Raw genomic sequence first — 21,270 nt, 5'->3', positions numbered from 1 at the left:
TTTAGTGTATGGTGTACGACCCCCAAATTGACAATTTTCTTTTCCTCCATACATTAAAGAGTTAATAAAATCTCATCGAAAAGCTACAGACCCACTTAAATGAAGTATTTGTAAAATGCATCTCCTGTCGCAAAAAATAAGCCCTTATATGTCCAAATTGCCAAAAAAATAAAGATTGTATAGCCAATAAAATGTGACAATGCATAATCTGCTCTTAATGGCGCAGCTTCCCTTTGATGCCCTGGCGTGTGCCCATACAGCAGGTTACCACCACATATGGGGTATTATTATACACGGGAGAGATTGGGTATCAAATTTTGTGGAGCGTTTTGGTATTTTATCCACTGAGAATTTGTACATTTTATGAAAAACACATTCATTTAGCCAAAAAAATGTAATTTGGAAATTGCATCCGATTTTGTTTTAAACCCCTGTAAACCAATTAAAGGGTTAACAAACTTCATAAAAGTTGTTTTACGTACGTTGAGGGGTGTAGTTTCTATAATGGAGTAATTTATGGGGTTTTACTTTATTTAGGCCTCTCAAAGTGACTTGAAACCTGAGCAGGTCCCTCAATAGCAGGATTTTGCTTTTTTTATGAAAATGTGAAAAATTGCACCTGACGTTCAAAGCCCCATAACATCCTACAAAAATAAGAGTATGCATAAAAAACCACGGAGGTATAAAGTAGACATTCGGTGAATGTTAGTTATTACGTTTTTTGGTGTTATGACTCATGTGTGGAAAAAGTAGAAAATTTAGAATTTTGAAAATTGCTAATTTTTCCAAATTTTCACCAAATATCTGATTTTCTCATAAATAAATGCAAAACATACCACCAAAATGTTTTAACTAACATGAAGTACAATGTGTCACGAGAAAACAATTTCAAAATCACTTGGATATGTTAAAGCGTTCCAAAGGTATAACCATTTATAGTGTCAGAGGGCAGATTTGAAAAAATGGGCCGTGTCAGGAAGGTGAAAAGTGGCTTCGGCGTTAAGGGGTTAAACCAGAAAAACAGAAATATCACATGGTCATAAGTTTTCAGACCCTTTGCTTATTATTGAGTAGAAGCAGCTTATGGGCTAGTACAGCCATGAGTCTTCTTGAGAATGATGCAACAAGTTTTTCAACCTGGATTTGAGGATCCTCTGCCATTCTGACTTGCAGAATTTCTCCAATTCCATAGGTTGGGTGGTGAACGTTGGTGGAAGCCATTTTCAAGTCTCTCCAGAGATGTTCAATTGGGTTTAGTTCAGGGCTCTGACTGGGAGAGTCAAGAATGGTCACAAAGCCACTTCTTTGTTATGTTAGCTGCATGCGGTCTTTGTTGCATGGTGAACTTTCGGCCCAGTCTGAGATCCAGAGCACTCCAAAAGTGTTTTTATCCAGGATATCTCTGTACTTGGCCACATTCATCTTTCCTTAAATTGTAACCAGTCGTCCTGTCCCTGCAGATGAAAAACACCCTCATAGCATGATGCTGTCACCATCATGTGCCACTGTTGGGATTGGATTGTATTTGGTAGGTGATGAGCAGTTTTCTCCACAAATACTGCTAACACCAAAAAGTTCAGTTTTCGTCTCTGACTGGAGAATCTTATTTCTCATAATCTGGGAGTCCTTGATGTGTTTAGCAAATTGTATGCAGGCTTTCATATTTCTTGCAGGAAAGGCTTCTTTTTGCACACGATGGGTGGATGGTTGCAGCTACCATCTCCCTACTGCATCTCAGTAGCCACAGTGATCTTCATTCTTGATTCATCTGTGCCTCTCTCACCAAGGTTCTTCTCACAAGATTGCTTAGTCTGGCTAGATGGCCAGGTTGAGGAAGAGTAGTAGTCGTTCAAAACATCTTCCATTTAAGTATTATGGAGGCCACTATTCTCAGAACCTTATGTGCTGCAGAAATTCTTTTGTAACCTTGACTAGATGTGGGTTGCTACAATTCTGTCTCTGAGTTCCTTGGGCAGTTACTTAGACCTCAGTCTTCTAATGTGATCTGATATGCATTGATATGTCAGCTGTTAGGTTTTATATAGACAGTTGTGTGTGTCTTATCCTAATCAAGTCCAAATGGTTTAATTACACACAGCTGGACTCCAATGAAGGAGTAGAACCATCTCAAGTAGGATCAGAAGGAAATGGGCAGCATGTGAGTTAAATATGAGTGTCTCAGCAAAGGGTCGGAATACTTATGACCAGTTTTCAGTTTTTCTTGTAGCTAGTTTTGCTAAGTTATTTAACATTTCTGTTTCAAAATGAGATGCAGAGTGTACAATAATAAAATACTGTATATATTCGAGTATAAGCCGACCCGAGTATAAGCCGAGACCCCTAATTTTACAACCAAAAACTGGGAAAACCTATTGACTCGAGTATAAGCCGAGGGTGGGAAATGGATTGGTCACAGACCCCCCCAGTATATAGCCAGCCAGCCCCCTATAGTATACAGCCTGCTGCCAGTTGTATACAGCCTGCCCCCAGTAGTATACAGCACTGCCCAGCCTGCCCCCAGTAGTATACAGCACTGCCCAGCCTGCCCCCAGTAGTATACAGCACTGCCCAGCCTGCCCCCAGTAGTATACAGCACTGCCCAGCCTGCCCCCAGTAGTATACAGCACTGCCCAGCCTGCCCCCAGTAGTATACAGCACTGCCCAGCCTGCCCCCAGTAGTATACAGCACTGCCCAGCCTGCCCCCAGTAGTATACAGCACAGCCCAGCCAGCCCCCAGTAGTATACAGCACTGCCCAGCCATCCCCCAGTAGTATACAGCACAGCCCAGCCAGCCCCCAGTAGTATACAGCACAGCCCAGCCAGCCCCCAGTAGTATACAGCACAGCCCAGCCAGCCCCCAGTAGTATACAGCACAGCCCAGCCATCCCCCAGTAGTATACAGCACAGCCCAGCCATCCCCCAGTAGTATACAGCACAGCCCAGCCATCCCCCAGTAGTGTACAGCACAGCCCAGCCAGCCCCCAGTAGTATACAGCACAGCCCAGCATTAAAAAAACAAACTTATATACTCACCCTCCAGTGGCCCCGATGTGCAGCGCTGCTCCCCCGATGTCCGCGCGGGTCCTCTTCTGGCTTCCGCGCCCGTCTTCTAACCTTTGTACATCGCGCTGGGCGCCGCCATATGCTAACGTCATACTAGGTGCCGCTCGGGAGAGAGCAATGGTGGCGCCCAGCGCGATGTACAGATGATAGAAGACGGGCACGGAAGCCAGAAGAGGACCCGCGCGGACATCGGGGGTGCAGCGCTGCACATCGGGGCCACCAGAGGGTGAGTATATAAGTTTATTTTTTTTAAAGAATTTTTTAAGTGACCTGTGACTCGTGTATAAGCCGAGGGGACGTTTTTCAACACATTTTTTGTGCTGAAAAACTCTGCTTATACACGAGTATATACGGTAACTTTTTTGATCTTTCCAATTGGCAGAATAATTTAAAGTGATCTGAATACTTTCTGTACCCACAATATACATGTAAAATGTTGAGTCCACTATATGCAATCTACAAACCCACATTAAATAACATATACCAGGAGAAAATCCTACACAGGGGCGTAGCAACAGAGGTAGCAGCCATAGCAGCTACTATGGGGTCCACAGTGTCAGGGGGGCCGAGCATCTGGTGTTTTGGCTTTATATATACTGTATTTGTATATGGGTGTACATGCTGTATATGTGTATGTGTGTGCATATGTGATGTGTATATGCTTGTATACTGACCTGATTTATTAAATCCAGTTTTATGTCAGACTTTGCATGTTCTTTTTAGTGCAAACTGCTTGAACATGTATTTAATAAGTGTTTGAGACACAAATGTGTGGCGGCTGCACTATATTCGACGCAACAAAAAATTCTGAAAATAAAGGGGCGTTCCGGTGGACAGTGTGCACCATTTAACATGCAAAGTCTGACAGAATTGTGTTGCACCCCCTATATTAAAGGTGCAACAAAAAAAAGTTGGTGCACTCAGTCGGAGCTGTGCAGGGGGCATGAGATTCATGAAGAATGTGCACCACAATTCATGAATCTAGCGCCCCCTGCACACTACACATGCAAACTGCACATTTTTTACTGTTTTTGTTCAATGTTGGCCACTGTGTTTCATTGCAACTCACATGTGTGAGTAAACAAATAGGTGTATATTTTTAAGGGGTAAGGAGGGCAAGGGCCGACGCCAGCATCCGGCTTACCCAGGCAAGCGCCCGGGCCCCAGAGCTCCCAAAGGGCCCACCAGGATCAGAAAAATCTGGTACATGCCTTACACCCCTCGCTGCACCCCGGCTTCTGTTATCTGTAGAGATAAGTGCCTGCTCCTGAATGTGTAACCCACGAGATTACTTCACGGTGCATGCGTCTGTGCTGGACGCAAGATGCTTTATGTCTTTTTAATCTACATATTTAATGATGGTGGCTGCTGCCTTTGTTCTGTATATGTATTCATAGAGGATGCAGAGAAGCCTCTGCATATTATGGGAGGGGGGGTCTTATAGGGGAAAATGTTGCTTATGGGGGGTCAGTGTGGCTACGCGGGGGACAGTGTGGCTACGGGGGGATAGTGTGGCTTATTGGGGGACAGTGTGGCTTATGGCGGGGTAGTTTTGCTATGGGGAGACAGTGTGGGTACAGGGGGTAACAGTGTGGCTTATGGGAACACAGTATGGCTTATCAGGGAGGGACAGTGTGGCTCATGTGTGTGTGGGGGGGGGGGGGGGGGCAGTGTGGTGCCCAGATGTGAGTTTTCTGAAAAGGGGCCCATCATGGCTCTGTCCTACTTAAACCTGGAGGGCCCTATTCAAACATCTGCTTTGGGGCCATGCCTCTTCTAGTTACGCCCACTTCTGATCCCACCACTCCTATAAGTGCATCTAAGAATTTTCAAGAAATCTGCCCCAAAGTCTGTGTATTAGGTATAAGTAAAGTTTGCGTCGATGTAGTTTGAAATGTGTCACCATTTCCTTTTAACTTTGTCAGGAAGTTAAATAGGGGAATACATTTTCATCACAGTTGCATGTTTTCAATAATCATGATAAAACCAATTGTTTACTTCCTGTGGTTAGAAATCTATCCATGGTCATGTGTTGTCACACAGGTGCACAGTTCATTATATCACACAGATTACTCTCTGTGATATTACAAGTCATGCATCTGTGTATCATCGCATGACCATGGACAGATTTTTATTCACTGGATAAAAAAATGAAGCTTCCTATAGGATGGCAGCAATCAGAGATCTATAAAAATTAAGAAACTAATACAGAAAATATATTAGAAAAGTCTATAACTTTTCACTATATAAAAACTAACATTTATTTGCTGAAACTGGACCACCACTTTAAGGGTAAGTTGCCTTAGATAAACAAAAGCTTAATTTCTGGAAATGCACTTATGTAAATTTGTAATGTAATAATGTGTTTCAATCCATGGTGATACTATTACTCCTCCTTATGATGAGCAAATTATAAAACACAACTCTCAGCCCACCGTCATGACAGTACGCTATACAGTGACTGCAATCTGCAGATGGTTCTCAGCGAGTGTGCTCCTACCCACGTCCCCAAGCATCAGCAAGCCTGCTTCATTGATGCTGCACACTTCACTCATCAGGTAAACGGAAAGAATCCATAAGTGCTGGTCCTCAGAAACTACGCAGACCGATTCCATGTCTCTCCCATCTGCTCTTGATGCTTTTTTGGAGCTGAAAAAGAGATCACATTCTTTTATGCCTTTGGGATGAAGAGAAGTCTTTTTTTTTAGTGTTGTTTTATTTTCTTATCGAAATGAAAATGTTTGAAAAAGATAGCTAGATACTGCAGCTGATGGCTCAAGGAGGATCTTCTGCTTCACTACTTGTACATAAATTCACATACTGTACAAGCTTCTGGGGACATCGTTTGGAGATCAATGGGTTCCTGCTCAAGGTGTTTTTTCTTCGATAGTATTAGTGATATATTTAATTAATTTTGTCAAGAAGACTACATTTTTCATCATCTTCTTCAGACTTTGGACAGTCAAATTTAACATCATCTCTAAACTTGATGAGACAAATTAACTTGTCATTTGACGTGGAGTCTCCATTAGAGGCAATAACTGCAGGCAATAACTATTGCCCCATCTACACCGATGATTCTTGGCTTCCAATACTTGTAAAATATGCCACATTTCTGGAGGACTGTTCATTGGATTGGATTGGTTAAATTCATTGGATTTTATCAAGAAACAGCTATAATGTCTTCTTCAGCAATGTTTCTTTCTAACATTCACTGACATTCTAGGTTTTAATTTTTCCCATGGGACAGGGTACTTATCATACTGACGACACCAAAAAGGTAGGTTTTTAAATTTTAAAGCTAAGAAACATTATGACAAAGTTGGTAATTGTCTCTTAGTGAGCTAGTGGGAGTAAAGATTAAAAGTAGCATAAGGTTACTGCTATGTGGAAGACTGGATGAATCACCAGTCACCAAGGAATAAACTTCAGGATGATATGGAGATAATTAGTCTTAGATTCTGGAATGTACGGATCTATTCCATCTGGAGGTATGAGAACACTGATACAGCAGAATATAACACTGATGTGACACTGGTTTTACTCATAGGTCCGAATCACGAGTAATGTTACTGTATATTAATGAAGTTGGTGTTTTTTGGTATTTGCTAAGTAGCTTGTTGTGATCCATATTATGTCATTACGTTTATGTGGGATTTAACTGTCCTGGAATTTTTTTTTCTAGGAGAAGAGCAATGATCATGCTGTTACTCTCCAGGGGCATTTGCACACTGAAACCAAAGCTGAAAAACCAAGAAGGGACAAGGAAAAGAAAAAGTTGGTGAGTAACATAAGCTGGAAATGAGCAGTAGAATAGTGGGACGGGGGGATATGCTGTGCAATGGAGGTCCATTGTCTTCTTTATCTGTGTTTTCATATTCTTCATTATTAATATACAGAAGATTTCCCCTTTCCGTACAGCATACAAACCAATATTTTCATAGGAAGCAAATCTGTTTTGTAATACATATAGTGAAGCTGTTAACATTACATGAGATAAGATATGTGCTGAATGAGCTATAATTGCAACAATAATAACCAGCAATCAATAATCAGCTCCTTGGTAAGGGACAAGAATAGTGCAGTCTCATGTCTGCTCTGATAAGACACCATCTTTATTTCTATTCCTGTATGTATTGTCTGTAATCAATACCATGATGCTTCAGCACAACATCATATAGGCCAATGGAGCAAATATCATCTCTGCCTCCAGTGCATCAGTGTGATTAGAAGTCTCTCTATAGACTATTAAAATTGAAGACAACATAAGCTTGTTTCTTGAGGAAATGACTCCCATAATACAACAGAAGGACATAGTTCAAGTCCTAGGGTCAACATCTGCAAAGAGTTTTTATGTTCTCTCCGTGTTTCAGTGGGTTTCCTCCAGGTCCTTCGGTTTCCTCCCACAGCAGTACCTACTAAGCTACATTGCGTCAAATGGGGCTTAACTGCATGTCCACACACAACCTGTGGTTAGGAGCTGTATTTTATACTCAGAAAATGGACATGTTTAATAGCACATTATACGGCACATTTACTAAGAACAGTGCAGTCTGTACCATGTACAGTTTTGTAAATTAAAATCCAGTTCACTGTCTTTTGTTTCCCACCCGAGTTCCTCCCTCGGCATGGAGATCTCCGCTGTTAGAGTCGATAGTAAAATCCAAAGAAGAATTTTTTCCGTCCTGGGAGTATCAAGTGCATTTGAAGTATCAAACAAGACATCCCAAGTTAGAAAACTTTAAAAGTCATAAGTAAGGGTTAAAGTTTTGTTACTTGGGATGTCTTTTTTGATGCTCAAATAAAGTTCAATTGTACCTGTTACTCCCGGGCTGGAAAATACTTCTTTGGATTTTACTATGTGCAGTTTACCTGTGCATAGTGCAGAGGGAAGCAGATTCATGAATTGTGCCGCACATTCTTTATGAATCTAACATCCCCTGCACTGCTCCCACAGAGTGCACCACTTTTGTTTGGTGCATCTTTAAACCTTCAACATGAGGCGTGCGAAACACTTCTTTCAGACTTTGCATGTTAAATCTGGTGCACGGTCCAACTGTGCACCGGAACGCCCCCTTCTGCAGGAACTTGTGTTGCATGAAGAATAGTGAAGTCGCACCACAAAATCGGTCTGTAAACTTCTTAAATACCTGTGCAAGCAGTTTGCACTAAAAAGAACATGCAAAGCCCACCAGAAAACGCATGCAGCTTATTAAAGGTACCCCTATGAGTTTATCTTTGTTTAAACTGACAATTGTTTGGGCCACCACAATAGTTTGTCAAAAAATTGTGCTCCCTGTACACTGTTCAGACTAGAAGGTAAAGGTCAGACAACAGCATTACTGTCTGAAATTATGATATTTTAGCTGTTTTCTACCTCTCTCCTAACTTTGACAGGAAAAGAAGGGGTCTGCAGACTAACTGTTTGCATAACAAAACCAAACATACATTTAGAGATGTTACAGGGACATATATATTCATCTTTAAAAAACATATTCTTTTTTATTTTCAGTTTCCAGAGCTGTATGATTGAGATATAATGACATATGGCGTCAGTGTCGGGCTGCGTTTCCTTAGGCCCACCAGAGAAAATCAATCTGGTGGCCCACTCTTCATTATCACCCCAGGAAATATACTCTAGCAGCCTCCAAATTGTGTTGTTTTCTGATGGACCTCTGGGGTTCAGTATTGGGTTGAGCTGGGGCCCACCGGAGGATCCTCTGGTACTCTGGTGGGCCAGTCCGACACTGTATGGCGTATGATTGTAGAGGGAGCGTAATTGCACAATTTTGTTACGGGCTTGTTTTTATGGCTTTCATTGTCACATAATATTTAATAACATAATAGCAGATGTAAATCAAAACATGTATGCTCTTCTTTTGAATCAAATTTTTAACTATGATTTTTTTACAATGTTTTGTCATTGCTTTGGTTTATGTTCCCTGTTTTTTTTTTCCTTTGGTTTTATTTGGGATAAGACAGTGACATTGATTGGTGAGGATTTGCCCTCTTTTTTTTTTTTTTTTACAGGTGTTTGGAAGCTGTATATTTCGATCAGTTATCTTCCTTGTAGACTACAATAAATAGGCTACTGCTATTAATCCAAGGGTTTATAAATTTGCCAGTTAAGATCATAAAGGCATTTTTCTAACTTCATGGCAAATTAGCTTTCTACCATTAACAGTGGGGGATATTTATCAGAAATGTCTGAGAGAAAAATTGTTCTAGTTGCTCACGGCAACCAATCACAGCTCAGCTTTTATTTTCCCATAGCATTTGAAAAAAATGAAAACTGAGCTCTGATGCCATGAGCAACTAGTACATTTTCTGCTCACAGACACTTCTGATAAATCTCGCTCTGTGAGTTTTGGCTTTCTGTGGATTAATTAGGCTTTAGCAGTAAAAAGAAATCATTGAACTCGAGGAACTTAATATATAGGGGGAGATTTATCAGAAGTGTCTGATGTAAAACTGCTCTAGTTGCCCTTGGAAACCAATCAAAGCTCAGCTTTAGTTTTATAAACAATTGTGGGAAAATGAAAGCTGAGCTCTGATTGGTTGACATGGGCAACTAGAACAGTTCTGCTCCCTATATAGTCTCTCTATTTCTTTATAGTAAATTTAAAACCTAATAAACTGGACTATAGGGATAGATAAATATAACATGTCCTATATTTGGTTTAAAGAAGGACTGTACCCCAACAGGATTACCTCCAAAAAAGTATGTCACAATGCAGAAAAATCATAAACCGTTCTATAAAAGGTTTTTATATTAATCACAGAAATACAGAAATAGAACCGCAAGAAAATAATAGATATTGTCCAACAATAAAATAATAAATTACCTTCCAGGAATAGCAAGTGTTAACAGAGGCACCATGCCATTCAGACAGCTCTGTAAACTCATCCCTCTCCATAAACTGAACAAGTGGGTAATGCATATGGAGCCACCCACAGCAATCTGTCTTGGATAATGAGAATGTATCTGCGTGTATTCCCTGCCAGGGATTTACTTTTACTAGTCACGCTCTGGCGTGTGGGAGTTGGGGAGACGTTATTTCAGCGATTTCATTTATATTTTGGGAAAATGTTGATGATGCAGTGTAATCCATTCCTCTACAGAATACATCCTGTATTTATTTACATAATGAAGTTCAAGTTTGGTATAATCTGCACAGCAATGTGCTCTTATAGAAAGTTGCTAAATGCTTTAAAGCAGCTAACCAACCAGCTGCAGTTTAGCAGAAAGAAAATCTTCTATTGGCGAACAAATAGTTAATAATGTATATTCTATGAATAGCAGATCACATTGTTATACAGTCCTTTCCCTTTCTGTTCTGATTATCTTCTGGTATCTGTGGCTTCTGCACTATGTGAAATGACTCATACTTTTCATACAGTTCTAGAATCTCTGAACTTCCTCCTAGGTCCAATTTAAGTTCTATTTCTGGCCGCAGGAATATGAACCTACTTCACTGTTTTCCCAGTCTTCTCTTATAAGATCCAAATCCATTTATCTGCAGACCTTTTATCTGAAATGAAAAATCTCCCAGCTAGGGTATTGGCGTATATTTATCCATATAGATATCTATATCCATCCAGAAATCTATATCCATGAAAGTTTTATTTGTAGGGCACATTATTGAGTTGTGTGTACATATAGCTATAGGTCTACAATATTTTTCTGTATAAGTTATATGTTCCACAGTTCACCTTCCATCATTAAGTATTTAATGTTCCAAATACTCAAAAATTCCATTATGGGTCAAAGAAGTTACAGCACAAAACTTCTGTTCTGTAGCAAGTAACAATAGCCACATTGTTACTGTACTGTAAGAACTGCAGTCATAAATCTTATACAAAAAAGTATACAAAAATTGAGTGAATTTCTCCAGTTTATACTGACATACTTCTATTTACATACACCTGTGCTGCAGCATTGGGACATGTGTATAGTAGGAAGTGCAGGTGCTTTCTCATTACTGTGTTGAAGGATGTCCAAGGGATGTGGAGGGGGTTGACCTGACTACACAGAGAATGTTCTGTTGTCAGGCTCACCCAGACAATTGTAAACAATGTTGAGCTAAAACAAAAAAATAAAATAAACATTATTTAAAAGAAATAATATCAAGTATAATATTTGTATTAATTTTCTTGATACAATGTTATAAACTGATGCTTCAAAACATTTCCATTGAAGATGAACTCCAACAGAGATATATAAAGCTCCTGGACAGGTTTCTTCTCATCTTGCAGTCCAGCAGTGCACTAGAAAAGCTTCTTAGCAGCACTTCACATTGAAGAGCAGAACATATTATTTATAGGATATCATACTCTTAGCGGGATATTCAGTGGAAAATATCAGGAACCACAAATGCATTCCAGACAACATCCTTAGTCATAAGTTAAGCTTGCTGTCCCAGCCACGGGTGCCCCTGCGACCCATATCCTGGGTTGCAGGCGCACCTGTGGGCCTTACAGTGCCCCCGGAGCCTGCCTGCTTGGTAACATACCGCTCCCAGCTCCAGTGACGGCCTCCCTTATCCCAGCAGTCCGGCGCGTGTGTTTCCATCTCCTACGGTGCGCACTCCCTGGCTCTGTAAGATTTAAAGGGCCAGCTTGCCAATAATTGGCACTGGCTGTCCGCCTGCCAAGATAGATTCCTCCCCCTTCCTGTGTCCCTTGCCGGATCTTTGTGCCTCACATCCTTAGAGAAAGCGGTGCGATTATCCCGACTTCCTGTTGTGACCTTGATTCCGTTCTGTGCTGCCCGTCCTGACCTTCTGCGACGCCCCCGACTCCGATTCCGTGCTGCCTGTCCTGACCTACTGCTACGTCCCAAATTCCAATCCTTTGCTGCCTGTCTCGACCTCCTGCCTGTTCCTGACCACGAGTTTGCCTGACGATTCTGTACTTCGCCTTGGCTGCCACCGTGGACAAAGTCGTGTGTGTGGAATGACCTGGTGGTACCACACCGCAGCAAGTCCAGCCTGCTTTGTGGCGGGCTCTTGTGAAAACCGGGTACCATTTAGATTCCGGTCTCAGGTGGCGGCTTATGTCATTATCCGCGGTGGTCGAGAGGATCCACTACCTTCGATCCTGACACCTGCACTTGTGTTATAGGAACTAAGTAGTCTTAGTTGTAACATATATCTCATGTAATAGATTTGTCATAGATTGCTTTAAAGGGGTTGGCCACTTTATGTTAATTATTGAATTATATATTTGGGACATGATAATGTATAGATAAAAATATGCAGCATACTCATAAAATCTGAAGCCACAGTTCACCTTCATAATTGCCTTCCTGCTTCCATTCATAAGATGGCATGAGATGGAGGGTCATGTAATGTCATGTGCACTTTCCTCTACATTCCTCTACAGCAGTGGTGGCGAACCTATGGCACAGAGGTGGCACTCGGAGCCCTCTCTTTGGGCACCCAGGCCATCACATAGCACAGAGGTCTCTATTCAGGACTCAAGACCTGAATCAAGGAGGTGTGGACAGAGCTTGATTATCATTGTAGCTCCTTCTCTGGATATGTGACCTTAATAATAATAATACAAATTTCTCCTTCTTTCTTCTGAATTGGTGTCCTCAGGGCGCCAATAAGTTTGAAACCTGTTACTTTAAATTGGCATTTGGCCCTTTGTGAAAAATATGTGACTTTTGCTTGTAGTTTCGGCACTCAGCCCCTAAAAGGTTTGATATCGCTGCTCTACAGTGATCTTCCTTCCCTTTACACTGCCTGTCACTGCTATATCACAGAGTTTCCTTATGAGAAGCTTTGTGCAGGGAGCAGACACTGCTCCATCTTCTGGTATGATCCAGCCATAGGATGTTCTCCTCCACCCACTATTTATGATGTTACTTTTTCCCCTGCTTAACAAAGTTGAAACAGTGCAGTTTCCTCCATCCAGGCAGAGCTGCACACAGCTTCTCATTACAGCCCCACGTGACTTGGCAGTGACGGGCTGTTTCAGGGAACGAAGGTCACTGCACATATAGCTCACAGGACGCTGTACAGGAGTTGGTGCTCATTGGAGTATATGGTCACATGACCCTCCATCTCCTGCCATTTAATGGATGGAAGCTTAAGGCCGATTAGCATGAAGACCTTTCAGAAGGAGGGCTGTGGCTTCTGATTTCATGATTTTTTTTTTTTTTTTACTTTCTGGTTTTCACCTGTAACTGAAGCATCTATTTAAGCACCAGTTACAGGGAGAAATGGCCCCCTTTGGAGGCAGATGTTGGAACAGGGCTTCACTGGGTCTGATCCAGCAGCTCTGATTGACCCCTACAGATCCAGCGATCTCATGATTGCAAGGTCTATAGAGAAAGCGGCAGTGCAGGCTCTACTCCCCACTGCACCGCACTGCCACAGTGAAGAAAGGAGAAGTTACTGAATAGAAGGATAAATCTCCTGGTTACCCGGGCATAATTGGCTACACTATGCAGTTTGCACCTATACCTATAGAAGTTAATGAGATATGGAACTTTAGCTGAATATATATTTATAAGATGTTTGATATACTGTACCCAATATATAATACAAAAATAATATACAGTGGCCACAAGTGCAATTATATCCTCATTTCACTTTTATGGAGCAATGGCCATCTTGCTCTAACATTTGCTGGGCAGAAAAATACTGTTGTTATGTATTGATATTCAGTAAGTGACAAATTCTGATCTCCTCAAGAACTCTCCTAAGATGACTCATGTCATAGCTACGTGAAGTGCTGCTGGCTCACACATACTTGTCTTAAAGTCGTAAACATTGTGTATAGATATTTTTGATAATCCCATTTTACTGTTCAAGGGGGAGTCTTCACAGGCAGACCCCTCATGATCAGGCATTTATCCCCTTATGCTATATTCAGTATGTTTATGGGAAAACTCCTTGAACATATTCAGTTCAACATACTAAAGGTCCTGGTCTAAGTAAATCCTCATTTAAAAAGTGCCTACGTCATGTACCGTATATACTCCAGTATAAGCCGACCCGAGTATAAGCCGAGGTACCTAGTTTTACCACCAAAAACTGGAAAAACCTATTGACTCGAGTATAAGCCGAGGGTGGGAAATGCATTGGTCACATCCTCCCAGTATATAGCTGCCAGGCCCCTTTATGTAGATAGCCTGCCAGCCCCTTTGTCTAGATAGCCTGCAAGCCCCTTTGTCTAGATAGCCTGCCAGCCCCCTGTTGCCGGTAAAAAAAAATAATAAACTTACTACTCACCATTCCGACGGCCCGGACAGCTCCTCTCCATCTTCATCTTCATGCCGCAGCTCCGCCGCAGCTCCGCGGCAGCTCCGTGGCCGCGCCTCTTCAGTCTACATGCCGGCTCGGGGCCGCGACAGCGGCTGTCATCACAGTTGAGTGCCGGACGGGCCGTGCGCACGGAGCTGTCGCGCCCCGAGCCGGCATGAAGACTGAAGAGGCGCGGCCACGGAGCTCCCGCGGACCTGCGGCATAAAGATGAAGAGGAGCTGTCCGGGCCGTCAGAATGGTGAGTAGTAAGTTTATTATTTTGTATACCCAAGTATAACCCGAGTGTTGAATTTTTAGCACAAAAGTTGTGCTAAAAAAACTCGGCTTATACTCGAGTATATACGGTATCTCAATTTTTGGGATGTCTTATCCTTGGTTCATAGGGTGGTATAGCCCCTCTTTTAGAGTAAAGCACGTTTCCTCTGCTCTGCAGTATATCCCTTGTAAGTATAAATACTTCTTACATTTTGCTGTTTAATAAAAAATGTACTGGCCTTGTAAAATCAGCAGTCAGCCATCAGAGCATTAGGAATGGCAGAAATGCTGTGCTTGCGGATTTGGATTATAATAAATTTTCTCTCTCTGCTGCCAGTACAACACTTTTCAGGACACTCCTGTAGTAATGGGTGAGTTCCCTTCCTAAGCAAGGCCTGACCTTTATCCATTACATTGCTGCTAATAGGATGGTTGGCAGGTTTTGTCAGGAGCATTAATACAAGGGAAGTTCCTGCATCTACATTACAGCTGCTGTGCATTCAGTGAAACATTTCAGGCCAGCAACAATTACAGATTACAATATTTTAACACAAAAAGAGAAATATTTTACAAGTGACCAAAACTTCACTTTCCACTATAAACAGTATTTAGCTGTGAGAATTCTGACAGTAGTTTTCAGTATTTATTATTTTATTTTATATTTGGGATCATCTACAATTAAATGAATCTGCAGTACAGCCAGAAATGTTTAACCCATCACAAGGAACTTGTTGTCGAAATAGTCTTAATATAGAGTTTGTTGTCAAGCAGATTCACCTTCTTGGTCATGTTTCTTTCTTGGCCCATCATGGTTGCATCAACCAGCTAATCAACTCTGAAGTGTGATGATAATAACATGCTGTTAAAAATTCCAGCCAGTTTAGCATTGTAGTCAGGTATTCTTCCTCTGAATATCCCTTGTAGTTGTAGCCCTCGGGTCGAGAGACTTTACTAACCAGCTCTGCTGAATTCTGGTGCATCATGTCAATTACAGTGAAGGGGATGTACTGAGGTGGGGAGAGCTTGACTTCAGTGTTAAACTCTCCACTTCTTCAAATAAACAATTTATATCTCTCTCCAGTGTTGATTTTCTGGATGATGCCACCACACTGGACCATAAAAGAAACATGATATGGAATATCCTAAGCCACTTAACAATTTTTGGTGGTGGTTTATTAGTTTAGTTTCTGCTGATAGGTTCCATGGCGATCACGTTGGGTACTGCTGCAGTCTCTCCCACTCATTCAATAAGTACCCTGGGAAGAAGACAGTTTCTGTCTTCTCCCCATGGTCTCCAGCTTTCTTTGGTCATGTGATTGCACGTCAGCTGTGTGTCACAAAGGACTGCCCTAACATAGTGTAAGTCACTGCCATTGGATAATGCGGGGATGAGAAGATAAACAAGGTCACCTACTTGATGAATTATCACTCTTGGGCAGTGACGAGCATCCTGCAGTTTCCCTAATCGTATACTTACCTCACTCCTCTTCGTCTGGTCCTCAGGCTGGGAGTGGCTTGTTATCTTTGTTTATCTTCTTATCCCTGCAGTATTCAATGGCAGTGACTGTTTATAACAGTATTAACATGTTGTTTAGCAACAGTATGGTGCATGTCAGCACTACATAATTTAGCCTTATACTGCCAAACTTCCATTACCATGCCAAAAATATTAGAACAACTAAGGAACTAAGGGATTTCAGGGAGGGATCCCATGGTGTTGATGCTCTAACTTTGTATATATAAGCCTAATGAAGGCCCCCAGGTCTGCTGTGATTGTATGCCTTTTAGACTTTGCAGGGGGGTGACCTAATAGATTGACTATGATTTTCTATTGATGGCATAACGCACTGTACAAAATAATATAAGTAACACTGCATATTATGCAATCTCATCTCAAAGTCTCATTGTGGAAATTAAAAAAATACTTTTTACCCTCAAATATTTTACAAATAAAAGGAATTTATAAATTTGCATCCATCATATCATAATTTTTACTCTTGTCATGTAATCATATACAAAACAGCACTGCTTTCCCAGAAATATCAACCAGAGGCATAATGTGTGAACTTTGCACAAGGATTTTGATGTGGAAATGCTTTGAAATCCTTCCCAAAATGTTCCCATGGTTTACAACCCTAAAGTGCCACCATAAATGTTACAGGTCTTGCCAGGAAAGAAACCTCTCACAGCTCGTTGATTAAAAAATTAGGAAATAGGGGATCATGTTCACTGAATAAATATCAATTATGAGTTTGTCTCTTATAGTGATAGTTTCTCTAGGGGTAGAGGCACATTAAATAAAAAATATTAAAATGCAACCATTATTTGATTTAAGTAGGCTAGTACTAATGTAAAACACCCACAAGCTGACAACTTTTTTACCTTTCCCATTCATCCATCACCCAGCTGAGGAGTATGGGGTCAGCGATGGGAAAACACTAAAAAAAAGTACAAATTGCATTGTGTAGGGCAGTTCCCTGTCCCTGCTCCTTTCTTGTTTCCTAGTAGAGATGAGCGGACCCGAAGTAAAGGTATTTGGGTGTGCCCTGACCTGGACATATTCCCGGATTTTCATCTGTGCAGCCAATCCTTCAAATTGACGCCCCTAGCTAATAGCCAAGGTTGTGATTGGCCTTTGATGTCCTTATGACCAATCACAGCCATGGCTGGTAGTTAGTAGTATCTCTAATACCCAATTATTTACTATTTTAATTCCAAATTCCACTTTTTACAAATCACCTCCTCTTCAGATTAGAGGCTGATTAGGGTCCTGCTTACCTGGGGAACCTGTTTTCCATTTTCTGTGCTGCCCCAACACCACACCTTTGCACAGTGATTGTTATTCCTAGCAGAAAGAAGGTTAAGAATGAAGAAAACCAGTGCAGAAGCAGGTGTGGCCCTAACCTGATGCACCAAAGAGGTCATTTGAATAAACATAAAAATGTTAAAAAAAAAAAAAATGATAGATCACTGGTAAACAGCAAAGATATGTCTAAAAAGTTGATAGATTTTCCTATACAACAAATTTTACTTGGGTGAGTTGGGAGGTCATAGCCCTCCTTAATGTAAAAATCCATTTGATTCTTGGAAATTGGTGCTGTAATAATATCCACCCAGTAAATACAGGCAGTCCCCTACTTAAGGACACCCGACTTACAGACGACCCATAGTTAAAGACGGATCTCTCTGCCCCCTGTGACGTCTGTTGAAGCTCTCTGAATGCTTTACTATAGTCCCAGGCTGCAATGATCAGCTGCAAAGTGTCTGTAATGAAGCTTTATTGATAATCCCTGGTCCAATTACAGCAAAAAAATGTGAAACTCCAATTGTCACTTGGGCAAAAAAAAATTTTTGTCTGTATCTACAATTATAAAATATACAGTTTCAACTTGCATACAATTTCGACTTATGGACCCTATCTTGTATGTAACCCGGGGACTGCCCGTACATTTATTATTTTATTTTTGCCAAAAGATAAAAGAAGCAAAATATCCAGTATAAAGAAAACCCATCAGTTTGGCTTTTTTTTAAATTCCACCCAGAAAACGTATGCCCTTAACCCCTTAAGGACGGAGGGTTTTCCGGCTCATTTCTCGCTCTCCAACTTCAAAAATCCATAACTTTTTCATTTTTTCGTGTACAGACCTGTGTGAGGGCTTATTTTGTGCGTAACAAATTTTACTTTCCCGTAATGTTATTTATTTTAACATGCCGTCTACTGCGAAGCTGAAAAAAAATTCCAAATGTGGAAAAATTGAAAAAAACCCGCACGTGCGTCACGTTCTTGTGGGCTCAGTTTTTACGACTTTCACTCTTCGCTCCAAATAATACGCCTACTTTATTCTTTGGTTCGGTGCGATCGCGGTGATACCAAATTTATATAGGTTTTATTGTGTTTTAATACATTTTCAAAAATTAAACGAATGTGTACAAAAAAGAAAAAAAAATTTTTGCCATCTTCTGACGCTGATAACTTTTTCATACTTTGGCGCACAGAGATGTGTGAGGGGTCATTTTTTGCGAAATGAGGCGACGTTTTCATTGCTACCATTTTGAGGTCTGTGCGACATTTTGATCATTTTTTATTTCATTTTTTATGTTATGTAAAAAGGTGTAAAAGTCGCATTTCGGACATTTGGGCGCCATTTCCCGCCTCGGAGGTCACCGCCGCCTGTAACCGTTTTTATATTTTGATAGATCGGGCATTTTGGGACGCGGCGATACCTAATATGTTTGTGATTTTTACTGTTTATTATGTTTTATATCCGTTCTAGGGAAAGGGGGGTGATTTGAACTTTTAATATTTTATTAATTTTTTTTATTTTTTAAACTTTTTTTTTTATTTTTTTTTTCACTATCTTTTAGACCATCTAGGGTACATTAACCCTAGATGGTCAGATCGCTCCTACCATATACTGCAATACTTCTGTATTGCAATATATGGCATTTTTGCAGCACATTCATTACAATGAGCCACTGGCTCATTGTAACGAATCTGCAGCTGCCAGATAGCCTCGTGTCAAAAGAAGACACGAGGCTACCATGGCAACCGATCGCCACCCCCCGATGACGTTCGGGGGCGTGGCGATCGGAAAAAAGATGGCGGCGCCCGCGCGCTGCCGTCTTTTAAACGCCGCCGGCGACTTTGCCGGCGGCGTTGAAGGGGTTAATAGCCGCGATCGGTGCAAGCACCGACCGCGGTTATTAGCGGTGGGGGTTTTGTGCAATATGCAAAAACCCCCACCTTTGTATGAAGAGGACTCAGCCCGTGAGCCCTCTTCATACATCCCTTATACCTCTGCGCCGTAGAGCTACGGCGCAGAGCGTTAAGGGGTTAAAGTATGCTACTAGGCAATATTATTTATGGAAAAAATATTAAAAAAGTAATCATAAAAAAAAAAGCTAACAAAATGGGTATGAAACTAATATATGAAAAGTTTTGATGCTTGGAGCACTGTGTTCATACACTTTTGTCTTTACGCAGCAGAGTATAAAAATAGCACATCCTATAAGACGTTTGCTTCGCTCTATTGATAGGGTAGCTACAGAGATTTCAGTAACTTGCTAGCTACAATTGTTTGGATTATGCTACCCAAGTGATTGTTACATTAGCGGCTCTTGGCAGCTTTCGTGCCGAGACATTGTGGATAAATTAATGATTAAGCCAAAGAACAACACAGCAGAAATGAACAAGGAAATGCAGGACTAAATACGGAATAGATTTAATGCTACCGTAGGGAAGTTTATATCCCATGCTGTTTTTTAACAAAACTGCCAAACACATGGCCAGTTACAGAATCTCAGAATGTTTACTAGTAATTCTATGTACTATCAATGACATAATAGATTGCCCATCCTCTTTGTCCACAAGAAATATCATTTGAAGGGTTAGTGTAGCTTATTTATTAAAATGAGTATACTATGAATGCTAGACAACTCTCGCTTTATCCATATACAAATGATCCTTTTTTAATTACCTGTATTTTTGCATTGATTAATAAAATGATTGATTACTAAAATAAAATGTATATTCAGGATTTGCACATCTCTTTATTTTTCTGAAAACAACAAACGGCGGCTACTTGTATAGGAGTCCATAGCAGCAGGCAGCGTACTAGTCATGGCATTAATTATGCTAAAACAACTCTGCTATAAACTGGAAAACCTCAGTTTCATGTTTTCACTACAAAAAAGCTGTTGTTGTCCAAAAAACTTATTGGATAAAAACACTTACTTCTAGATCCAGGCACGGTGACTGTGGTAATCTTTTTATATTTGTTATCAATGGCCTCCTTCCTTCTGAGATCAACTTTTAAATTATACTAATGAGCCAGAAGAGCTCTGCTGGATGTTACCAGAGCTCCTCCACACTGTAGCTTCACAGGCTGTTAGACTGTGCAGGAGCACATCTTAACTTCCCCCTCACTCCCTCAGCACTTGTCCCTCCCACTGTGTTAGATTCCAGCCTCCAGAGGGAGGGGAAAGTGTCCTGCAATCAGCAGAAACTATGATTGCAAGTTCACCTTAAGAAGACCTGTCACCAGATTTTGACCACCCTGAGTAACAATGTCTGCTGATAAAGGGTTATAGGTCCTCCCCATATCACCTAAAATTAGCTGCCAGTGTGCCACTGTACCTTAATTACAACCATTTTGCACATATGCAAATTAACTTTTCTGACTCATGTATGGTGTTTGGGACTCTTGTCTCTCTCTCTCGGGCTGGCAGTGAACCATGGCCCCATTATTCTGACTGACAGCTCTGTGACTCTTCATATCACTGCCCTGCCTCCTTGTTTGCTAATATTCAACTACAGACATCTGAAGCTCTATGTACAGATGGGAAATATTGTGTAAATTTTTTTACACGGTGCCTTGTTACATGCATGACATGTGACCAGCGACATCATCGCAGGTCCTTCAGCCTTCTAAGAATAATAAACTTTACCTGTAAAATGTACGTGATTACATGAAATCACAGCAGCCTCCATGACGGATGGAGTGGAGTAGAACTCCATGAAGGCTGCTGTGACTTCATGTGGTCATATACATGCATGAGGTACAGTTTGCTATTATAAAGAGGCTAAAGGACCTGAGATGATGTCAATCTGGTCACATGACATGAACTGTGGCCAGTAAGGAGGCATAAGGCATGGGGAGGATTAGATGGGAGGGG

General features: G+C 41.1%; 1 protein-coding gene across 22 annotated transcripts in view; it reads left to right on the top strand.

Moving 5' to 3' along the window:
* RIMBP2 (RIMS binding protein 2) overlaps nt 1–21,270 on the top strand; it is a 307,061-nt gene that overhangs the window by 25,254 nt on the left and 260,537 nt on the right. For 7 of the 22 annotated variants that reach the window (XM_072144382.1, XM_072144378.1, XM_072144380.1 and 4 more), the window contains exons 1-2: nt 5,529–6,344; nt 6,750–6,845. In XM_072144382.1, the coding sequence (XP_072000483.1) occupies nt 6,306–6,344; nt 6,750–6,845 (135 nt within the window). In that variant the 5' untranslated portion in view covers nt 5,529–6,305. Of the gene's footprint in view, nt 1–5,527; nt 6,345–6,749; nt 6,846–21,270 lie in introns of those variants that run through there. The other 15 variants (XM_072144385.1, XM_072144383.1, XM_072144386.1 and 12 more) reach the window with 7 other exon arrangements.

The sequence above is a fragment of the Engystomops pustulosus genome, chromosome 1, assembly GCF_040894005.1.
Source record: "Engystomops pustulosus chromosome 1, aEngPut4.maternal, whole genome shotgun sequence".
In the NCBI taxonomy this organism is placed as follows: domain Eukaryota; kingdom Metazoa; phylum Chordata; class Amphibia; order Anura; family Leptodactylidae; genus Engystomops; species Engystomops pustulosus.
Note: the sequence above shows the minus strand (reverse complement) of the source record. Positions and strands in the feature narration are given on the sequence as shown.